Source organism: Salvelinus alpinus, chromosome 10 (genome assembly GCF_045679555.1).
Source record: "Salvelinus alpinus chromosome 10, SLU_Salpinus.1, whole genome shotgun sequence".
NCBI classification, from domain to species: Eukaryota; Metazoa; Chordata; class Actinopteri; order Salmoniformes; family Salmonidae; genus Salvelinus; species Salvelinus alpinus.
In genome coordinates, this window is record NC_092095.1 from 33,391,674 (window position 1) to 33,402,912 (window position 11,239).

The 11,239-nt window shown below is 41.1% G+C and overlaps 1 protein-coding gene across 2 annotated transcripts; it reads left to right on the forward strand.

The window, feature by feature from the left end:
- The first annotated feature begins 158 nt into the window (after positions 1-158).
- On the forward strand, positions 159-10,034 carry LOC139531952 (tripartite motif-containing protein 16-like). 2 transcript variants are annotated; one of them, XM_071328972.1, is made up of 6 exons: positions 161-855; positions 1,224-1,319; positions 8,038-8,271; positions 8,493-8,649; positions 8,743-8,802; positions 8,999-10,034. In XM_071328972.1, the coding sequence occupies exons 1-6, from the start codon at positions 265-267 to the stop codon at positions 9,523-9,525; spliced, it is 1,665 nt and encodes a 554-aa protein (XP_071185073.1). In that variant the 5' UTR covers positions 161-264; the 3' UTR covers positions 9,526-10,034. The 2 variants fall into 2 exon arrangements, with proteins under 2 accessions (XP_071185074.1, XP_071185073.1); XM_071328973.1 differs by lacking the exon at positions 8,743-8,802 and having other exon boundaries at positions 159-855.
- Positions 10,035-11,239: the final 1,205 nt, after the last annotated feature.

An 11,239-nucleotide genomic window follows, 5' to 3' on the forward strand; every position in this document is an offset into this window, starting at 1 on the left:
ATCTGCAGTATTTTTGAAAAGGTGTAGGAACATGCTGCAGAAGTATATGTCACAAAGCAGCTAAGACTTGTAAACCAGCCAAGGCAACAGGATATTCATTTTTGCGTCGGACGACATTCCTCTATCTCCCTCCCTCTAACTAACCCCACCTTCTGGCAGAACCAGGAAGTCCCTACCCCTTCCACAAACTCTCTTCTGAGAAAACAAAACTTATCTGAGTCGCGGTGTCGTTTGTCTGTGTGAAAGTGAACAGCAACCGTCCAAATGGCTCAGCAGGCAGTTCTGCTGGAACAGGACCAGTTCTCTTGTTCTGTCTGTCTGGATCTACTGAAGGAGCCAGTCACTATTCCCTGTGGACACAGTTACTGTAGGAGCTGTATTGAGGGCTGCTGGGATCAGGATGATCTGAAGGGGATCTACAGCTGTCCTCAGTGCAGACAGACCTTCACTCCAAGGCCTGCTCTGAGAAAAAATAACATGTTGGCAGAAGTGGTGGAGAAACTGAAGACAGGACTTCAGGCTGCTCCCCCTGATCTGTGCTATGCTGGACCTGGAGATGTGGCATGTGATTTCTGCACTGGGACCAGAAAGCAGAAAGCCCTCATGTTCTGTCTGATGTGTCTGGTGTCTTTCTGCAAGACTCACCTCCAGCCTCACTATAGTGTCCCTGGACTAAAGAAGCACAAGCTGGTCAAAGCCTCCACACAGCTACAGGAGAACATCTGCTCCCGTCATGACGAACTGCTGAAGATTTACTGTCGTACCGATCAGAATTGTATCTGTTGTCTGTGTATGGTGGATGATCATAAAGGCCATGATACAGTGTCAGCTGCAGCGGAGAGGACCGAGAAACAGGTTAGACCAGAATAACTTGTTGGTGACTCTGATAAACAAATAATGTAATATACAGCAGGAGAGCTGTTTGAATATGAGATAAACATATGTAATTAGTTACATGAAAAACATTGTCTAAATGTATCACCACTTTGTTGTAGTCACACACCATCATTTTCTTTTGAGTCCAAAGTTCTGTTTAAACTATATGATATGAGTACTGTAAAGAAACATAATAATTCAACTAACAACATAGATATATAATTTTGCAGTGGGACTTCTATTACAATTTAAATCCTACTCTCTATGGGCCTTATATCATAATACCATACTATTGCACTACTGGACAAATAAATCTTGATAGCTCAATGAACAGTGTTTCTCCATAGAGTCAGCTGGGGATGAGTCAGCAGAAGCTCCAGCAGAGAATCCAGGAGAGAGAGAAGGAGCTGAAGGAGCTCCAACAGAATGTGGAGTCTCTCAAGGTAAGTTTTATTGACCAAGGCCCAGTTTTTCCAAAAATTCAATCTGGATCATTATTTTTTTTTTGCAATTCATGATCAGATCTCTCTTTTGTCAGACCTGTTTTTTGGGCCAGTTTCCTGGACTGGTTATGATACTACTTCTACACTGTCATAGGGAAACAGAGATGAGTTAACTACATGAATAAAGGTACCTAGATTAAAGAGAGACATATCACAATTGACCACGAAACTATACTGCGGTCAATTTAACATAATGAACCTTCATTTTTCGTTTTTTAAACCACCTCCTCTTAGTTACATTGACATGTATTCGTTGTAGTGCCTTTTACCTTTCTAAATCCACCCTGAATCCACCGTTTCCCGTGGGATTAAGATCATCCTGATTATCGGCATTAAAACCATCCTAATCACTATTTTTGACATCAGAAAAATTTTAAAAATACTTTTAATTCTGATTAAAGTTTAGATTGGATTACCAAATGTGAATCCCTATCCAGAAGATCAGAATAAAAATTGTAAATGTTGAAAAACCCAATTCTAACATTTAATCCTATCCGATTTCCGAAATCCAATCAGATAACTTTTGAAAAACTGGGCACAGAGGACTGGAGATGCACCATTTCACTTCCCTCCTCCAGTCAGCCAGTCAGAGAGAGAGGACACTCTCCAATCAAACTGAGACTCACTGTGGGGAACAGGCTCTCTGGGCTCCCAGTCAGAGATGAAATACACTCTTATAAAAAGGAACCATGAAGGGTTCTTCAACCTGTTTAAGTAGGACCGTTTCTGATTCTAGGCCCTTATTGATTCTAGGTAGAACCCTCTGGAAAGCACCCCCACATGAAAAATACTACGGTTTACTATAGAATACTACAGTACTTACTAGCTATTTTATCGCCCCCAGAAACGTCCTTTTACTCTCTGTTCTAGACGTTCTAGACGACCAATTCTCATAGCTTTTAGCCGTACCCTTATCCTACTCCTCCTCTGTTCCTCTGGTGATGTAGAGTTGAATCCAGGCCCTGCAGTACCTAGCTCCACTCCTATTCCCCAGGCGCTCTCTTTTGATGACTTCTGTAACCGTAATAGCCTTGGTTTCATGCATGTTAACATTAGAAGCCTCCTCCCTAAGTTTGTTTTGTTCACTGCTTTAGCACACTCTGCCAACCCGGATGTTTTAGCCGTGTCTGAATCCTGGCTTAGAAAGACCACCAAGAATTCTGACATTTTCATCCCCAACTACAAGATTTTCAGACAAGATAGAACGGCCAAAGGGGGCGGTGTTGCAATCTATTACAAAGATTGCCTGCAGAGTTCTGTTTTACTATCCAGGTCTGTTCCCAAACAATTTGAACTTCTACTTTTAAAAATCCACCTCTCTAAAAACAAGTCTCTCACCGTTGCCGCCTGCTATAGACCACCCTCTGCCCCCAGCTGTGCTCTGGACACCATATGTGAACTGATTGCCCCCCATCTATCTTCAGAGCTCGTGCTGCTAGGCGACCTAAATTGGAACATGCTTAACACCCCAGCCATCCTACAATCTAAGCTTGATGCCCTCAATCTCACACAAATTATCAATGAACCTACCAGGTACCACCCCAATTCCGTAAACACGGGTAACCTCATAGATATCATCCTAACCAACTTGCCCTCCAAATACACCTCTGCTGTTTTCAACCAAGATCTCAGCGATCACTGCCTCATTGCCTGCATCCGTAATGGGTCAGCGGTCAAACGACCTCCACTCATCACTGTCAAACGCTCCCTGAAACACTTCAGCGAGCAGGCCTTTCTAATCGACCTGGCCGGGGTATCCTGGAAGGATATTGATCTCATCCCGTCAGTAGAGGATGCCTGGATATTTTTTTTAAATGCCTTCCTCGCCATCTTGAATAAGCATGCCCCATTCAAGAAATTTAGAACCAGGAACAGATATAGCCCTTGGTTCTCTCCTGACCTGACTGCCCTTAACCAACAGAAAAACATCCTATGGCGTTCTGCATTAGCATCGAACAGCCCCCGTGATATGCAACTTTTCAGGGAAGCTAGACACCAATATATACAGGCAGTTAGAAAAGCCAAGGCTAGCTTTTTCAAGCAGAAATTTGCTTCCTGCAACACAAATTCAAAAAAGTTCTGGGACACTGTAAAGTCCATGGAGAATAAGAACACCTCCTCCCAGCTTCCAACTGCACTGAAGATAGGAAACACTGTCACCACCGACAAATCCACTATAATTGGGAATTTCAATAAGCATTTTTCTACGGCTGGCCATGCTTTCCACCTGGCTACCCCTACCCCGATCAACAGCACTGCCCTCCCCTCCGCTACTCGCCCAAGCCTTCCCCATTTCTCTTTCTCCCAAATACAGTCAGCTGATGATCTGAAAGAGCTGCAAAATCTGGACCCTTACAAATCAGCCGGGCTAGATAATCTGGACCCTTTCTTTCTAAAAATATCTGCTGAAATTGTTGCCACCCCTATTACTAGCCTTTTCAACCTCTCTTTCGTGTCGTCTGAGATTCCCAAAGATTGGAAAGCAGCTGCGGTTATCCCCCTCTTCAAAGGGGGACACACTCTTGACCCTAACAGCTACAGACCTATATCTATCCTACCCTGCCTTTCTAAGGTCTTCGAAAGCCAAGTCAACAAACAGATTACCGACCATTTCGAATCCCACCATACCTTCTCCGCTATGCAATCTGGTTTCAGAGCTGGTCATGGGTGCACCTCAGCCACGCTCAAGGTCATAAACGATATCTTAACCGCCATCGATAGGAAACAATACTGTGCAGCCGTATTCATTGACCTGGCCAAGGCTTTTGACTCTGTCAATCACCACATCCTCATCGGCAGACTCGACAGCCTTGGTTTCTCTAATGATTGCCTCGCCTGGTTCACCAACTACTTCTCTGATCGAGTTCAGTGTGTCAAATCGGAGGGTCTGTTGTCCGGGCCTCTGGCAGTCTCTATGGGGGTGCCACAGGGTTCAATTCTTGGACCGACTCTCTTCTCTGTATACATCAATGATGTCGCTCTTGCTGCTGGTGATTCTCTGATCCATCTCTACGCAGACGACACTATTCTGTATACTTCTGGCCCTTCTTTTGACACTGTGTTAACAACCCTCCAGGCGAGCTTCAATGCCATACAACTCTCCTTCCGTGGCCTCCATTTGCTCTTAAATACAAGTAAAACTAAATGCATGCTCTTCAACCGATCGCTGCCTGCACCTGCCCGCCTGTCCAACATCACTACTCTGGACGGCTCTGACTTAGAATATGTGGACAACTACAAATACCTAGGTGTCTGGTTAGACTGTAAACTCTCCTTCCAGACTCACATCAAACATCTCCAATCCAAAGTTAAATCTAGAATTGGCTTCCTATTCCGCAACAAAGCATCCTTCACTCATGCTGCCAAACATACCCTTGTAAAACTGACCATCCTACCAATCCTCGACTTCGGTGATGTCATTTACAAAATAGCCTCCAAAACCCTACTCAATAAATTGGATGCAGTCTATCACAGTGCCATCCGTTTAGTCACCAAAGCCCCATATACTACCCACCACTGCGACCTGTACACTCTCGTTGGCTGGCCCTCGCTTCATACTCGTCGCCAAACCCACTGGCTCCAGGTCATCTACAAGACCCTGCTAGGTAAAGTCCCCCCTTATCTCAGCTCGCTGGTCACCATAGCAGCACCTACCTGTAGCACGCGCTCCAGCAGGTATATCTCTCTGGTCACCCCCAAAACCAATTCTTCCTTTGGCCGCCTCTCCTTCCAGTTCTCTGCTGCCAATGACTGGAACGAACTACAAAAATCTCTGAAACTGGAAACACTTATCTCCCTCACTAGCTTTAAGCACCAGCTGTCAGAGCAGCTCATAGATTACTGCACCTGTACATAGCCCATCTATAATTTAGCCCAAACAACTACCTCTTTACCTACTGTATTTATTTATTTATTTTGCTCCTTTGCACCCCATTATTTCTATCTCTACTTTTTCTATCTCTACTATCTCTACTCTACTTTTTTTTTTACTTGCTATATTGTATTTACTTCGCCACCATGGCCTTTTTATATTTTTATTTATTTATATATATATTTTGTTTGCCTTCACCTCCCTTATCTCACCTCACTTGCTCATATTGTATATAGACTTATTTTTCACTGTATTATTGACTGTATGTTTGTTTTACTCCATGTGTAACTATGTGTTGTTGTATGTGTCGAACTGCTTTGCTTTATCTTGGCCAGGTCGCAATTGTAAATGAGAACGTGTTCTCAATTTGCCTACCTGGTTAAATAAAGGTGAAATTTAAAAATTTAAAAAATTCATTATATAGAAACTGTAGTATACTGTAGAATACTATACTAAACACTAGTATCTGTCGATCATGTGTAGTACTTACTATAACATTTTGTAATATACTGAAATACTATTGTGAATACTTCAGTATTATCTACCCCCCAAAAACACTGTAGTAAGTAATAATAAAATTGTTTTTGTCACATTCGCCAAATACAACAGGTGCAGACTTCATATTGACATTCTTACCTACGAACACGTTCCCAACAATGCAGAGTTAAAAAGTAAGAAAAATGTGCTATTAAAAAAAAGGGAAATAGTAACACAATAAAATAACAATAACGAGGCTATATACAAGGAATACCAAACGGGGTATGGTTGTAGGTGCACTGGTTTGTGTCACAAACGTGCAACGCTGCTGGGTGTTTCATGCTCAACAGTTTCCTGTGTATATCAAGAATGCTCTACCACCCAATGGATATCCAGCCAACTGTGGGAACCATTGGAGACAACATGGGCCACATCCCTGTGGAAGTCTTTCGACAGCTTGTAGTGTCCATGTTTCAAGGCTGTTCTGAGGGCAAAGGGGGAGATCAAGTGCAACTCAATATTAAGGTGTTCTTAATGTTTTGTACAATCAGTGAATTGTATTTTTTTATGTGGGCCTCTATGAAGGTTTCGACCTAGAACCCTTTAAATTCTAGGTTTTATATTTTGCTGGAGGGTTGTGGGTAATTGTGAATCTCTGTTCTTTGCATTAGTTCACTTACGGTTGGTTGTATCTATGATTTTTATTGTTGTTTTATTCTACTTGTATTGTTTCTGGGTTTCGTTGGGGTGGCTAGACTGTGTCGTGTCTTTGGCTATGCCGGATTAAGTGATATGACATGCTATTCTATAAAATCGTTTCTCCGTAATAACTATTACCTGATTGAGCTAATCATGTAAATGTAATTAACTAGAAAGTCGGGGCACCACGAAATAATATTTATAGAGCTGTTATCTTCCGAATAAACTCTTAAAGACCTAGTAATATTTTACATCAATAGCAGTCAATATTAATCGTCACCTTATTTCAGTCTCATCTGAAATTTGTAAATTCTTGGTTATCTTCACGAACCCTGGCTAACAAGTTGAATCAGCAATACAAAATTGGGTTTAATTATTTATTTACTAAATACCTAACTAATCACACAGAATTACATATACACAGAATTAATCATACCTTGATTACAAATTACGTCATAAAGGAAAACGTCCCTAGCGGGCGGAACAGACATGACAGCTGGTTACACAAAAGAAAAGGGGCTGGGTTTGAGTGAAAGAGCGGGAAGGCTGAGGAACAAAGGGCGAAGCTGTGCTATCGTAAATACAATATCTTATGCATTCTAAATTACCGCCCATTTGGAAAAGGAAAATGCAATGAATATTTACTCTGAGCTGCGCTTCGGTAGGTTGGTGGTAGATGGAAGGCCGTGTTGCCAAACCGAGTCCTTTGTCCTTTGAAGAATGTCTCTGGTGGTCAATTGGATAGTTGTAGTAACGTCGTTGTGTGGTAGACGGGATACTCTGACGGGATAATTTACGTTTGCAGCTGCTGTTGCTAACTCAACGGCTAGGCGGTATCACTTCTGTAGTGAATAAGAGTTCAAAGTTCATACCATTTGCAACCAAAGCTCACGCTGATGTTAGCTTCGTTCTGTAGTTATTATCTAAACCATTCTGACATCGGACCGTCGTCCTCACATCCTCGGAACAGGAGGTTAAATTTTCATCAATGACTTATATAGTGGAGATAGAAGGGTGTGTCTGAAAAGTTTATAACCCATGTCTCTTCACAGCGGAGGGCCACTGGTTGAGCAGAGCCCTAAACTTATGAAAACCCAAATCTCTCATTTGGAAGCTAAAATTACATTTCATCTCTTCACCAATAATTTCATATTCAAACATTTGAATTGAACAACAATTCCATGTGAATCCGATAACTCTGATGTGTAGACTTTCCACAGGAGAGTTTATGTCATTCTATTATTGATGAGAATGTGCCAGATGACAACCAAACTGACATAATATACCTTAAGTACCACCGCATATGTTCAATTGGTCGGATTACCAGAATATAGTTCATTATAGTCCAACTTCTGAATCTCTATGTTAACCAAGGGGTTTTCTAATGTCACATCAGTAGAGTAGGGAGAGGAAAAAGGGGGGAAGAGGTATTTATGACTGTCATAAACCTACCCCCAGGCCAAAGTCATGACAACTGATACCATCAGTGAGAAGGCTTATTCAGATGGAAAGGGTTCTATGTAGAACCTTACTCCTCGGTAATAAAACGGCCTGGGGAAAAAATATTCTACTTAACATGGAGCCTTCTCTTCTCTCTTTGTGTCTGAACAGCACTCTGCACAGGCAGCAGTGGAGGACAGTGATAGGATCTTTACTGAGCTGATCCACTCCATTGAGAGAAGGTGCTCTGAGGTGAAGGAGTTGATCAGAGACCAGGAGAAGGCTCAAGTGAGTCAAGCTGATGGACTCCTGGAGCAACTGGAGCAGGAGATAGCTGAGCTGAGGAGAAGAAATGCTGAGATGGAGCAGCTCTCTCACACAGAGGATCACATCCATTTCCTCCAGGTAACTAAACTTCCTTGATAAAGGTGATACAGAAATAAGCTTGTTGTGACCCTATACATTGTGTCTATTATATTTCATTCTATATATCTGTAGTCATGTTTGATGACATCTGTTATTAAAAAAAATATTAGATGACAAAAACATTTTCTCAATTATTCTCTCTCTCTCTCTCTCTCTCTCTCTCTCTCTCTCTCTCTCTCTCGCTCTCTCTTCCTCTCCAGAGTTATCTGTCTCTCTCCAGTCCCAGTGTCTCTTCAGACCCACCCAGCATTGATAAACGTCCTCAGTTCCTTGGAGATGTGAATAAGGCTGTTTCTGATGTCAGAGAGAAACTAGAAGACTTCATTAAAGGAGAATGGATCAAGATCTCCACCATAGGTGGGTTGAAAGTAATACTAACACAACACATAAGAACACCTACTTCAGACCATGTACAACACGGTATGTTGATAATATTTTTTATCTATGTAGTGAATTCAGTGGATGATGTACTGCCTCCAGAGCCCAAGAACAGAGAACACTTCTTACAATGTGAGTTTCTTCATCAAGTAACTAACAGTCTCTTTTTTCTGACACTACTACAAACCTTGTGATATTTCAATAGTAGAACCTGCTCACATTGATCTCTGCTCTGCTGTAATCAAAGACAGGGTAGATACAGTACAGTATGTGCCTTAACTTACTGTTCTAACTCCCCTCATTGGTCTCTGCTCTGCTCTTCTCCCAGATTCCTGTCAGCTCACACTGGACCCAAACACAGCACAGAAATCCCTCTCTCTGTCTGAGGGAAACAGGAAGGTGACAGTTGTTAATGCTGTTAACGATCCAAATCCTGACCATCCGGACAGATTCACTGATTGGTGGCAGGTCCTTTGTAAAGAGGGTCTGTCTGGACGCTGTTACTGGGAGGTGGAGTGTCATCATGGGACTGTTACAGCAGTCTCATATAAAGACATAAGTAGAATACGGATGGTTAATGATTCCAGATTCGGATACAATGACATGTCTTGGGGTTTAGAGTGCTCTAGTAATGGTTATCGTTTCAGACACAATAATGTTGAGACTAAAGTATCAGGCCCTCAGTCCTCCAGAGTAGGAGTGTACCTGGATCACAAGGCAGGTATTCTGTCCTTCTACAGCGTCTCTGACACAATGACCCTCCTTCACACAGTCGAAAGCACGTTCACTAAACCCCTCTTTCCTGGGATATGGGTTGGGTACAAAAATAATTCTGCTGTGCTGTGTAAACTGTAGAGTTCCCCATATTAGAATGACGGCTAATGCTCTTTTAGTTTGGTATGTACAATTATTTTTATTGATTTAATCTTTAATTTAGTCTAGGTTTTAATCACATCCATATTGATGTATTCTCACTTTGATGAAGTCTAAACTAAAAAACAACTGCCTTATTGTCTTTTTTTTAAAAGAAAGATTATTTGTTAATTTCAGTAAGTTGTATTATTATTTACCTATTGATCCTTGAATTTGAATCTGTTTAGTTTTCTCAAATCTATCCAGGCCTATGTACTGTATATACTCTGATGCTGCAGATTTACTCCTCAATCAACCGTCCAGCAGATGGTGATATACTGTAACAAACAATACAATATTAAATATTTCTTGATTTACCTCTTGCCACTCAGCAAACCACCAACAATAAACAATATTTCCTTATGTTCGTCTTTGAGGGTTTATGCTATAAACTAAATGAGTAAATAAAGAAGATTATATTTAGCTGTGTCTACAATGACACTCTTGGTGAATTTTTACTTTGTTTTATTTAATTCCTCAATCATTAAGTAAAATGTAAGCAAGCTAGATTACTTCACTTTGGTTTCACTCTTTTGAATGTTTGCATTTGTAAGTTAACTGAGGAGGACCAACGACTGCAATTTATACAAACAACATAAACTTAGCAAGACTAGGCATTTGTCCATTTGTCCATTTGTCCTGACTAGGCATTTGTCCTGTTCTGTTTCCAAAGCTGTACTTTTTGAAACAGAATGTGATGGGTCAGGCTATGACCAATGCACAAAGATTCTGGAAAAAAACTTAACTAAATCTCATTGACTGAGCCGAGCATTTAATCATATTTCTCTCTCAATAAACTTCTCCCCTTTACTACTACAGATGTATCATATCAAGGGTTATTTGCATGTGGACATTGAATTATCCTTTCAAATTGCTCAAAACAGCAGTTAATCTTTCACTTTCTACAATCTGCAGTATTTTTGAAAAGGTGAAAGCAGCTAAGACTTGTAAACCAGCCAAGGCAACAGGATATTTTTGCATCGGAATTGATACTTGAATGTGAATCTGTTTCGTTTTCAAAAAATCTATTTAGGCCTATGTACTGCATATGCTCTGATGCTGCAGATTTACTACTCAATCAACTGTCCAGCAGATGGTGATATACTGTAGCAAACAATACAAATATTAACCATGTCTTGATTTACCTCTTGCCACTCAGAAAACCCCTAAAATAAACAACATTTCTATATTTTTATTTTTGAGTGTTTATGCTATAAACTACATGAGTAACTAAAGAAGATTATTTTTAGCATCAGAGTGTGTGTGTGAGCGTGTGTGTGTTTGGGTTTTACTATCCTTGTGGGGACCAGAAGTCCGGTCCCCGAAAGGATAAAGGCTATTTTAGGCTTAGGGCTTAGGTTTAGGGTTACAATTAGGGTCAGGGCTTAGGGTTTTTTGGTGTGTGTGTGGAGGGGTTAACTGAGGAGGACAAACTTCTGCAATTTATACAAACAACATAAACTTGGCAAGACTTTACATTTGTCCTGTTCTGGATCCTTAGATGTACTATTTGAAACAGAATGTGATGGGTCTGGCTGTGGCCACTGCACAAAGTTCTCTCTCAATAAACTTCTCCCTGTTACTACGACACATTCATCAGATCAAGGGTTATTAGCATGAGGACATAGAATTAACCTTTAAAATGGCTCAAAATAAC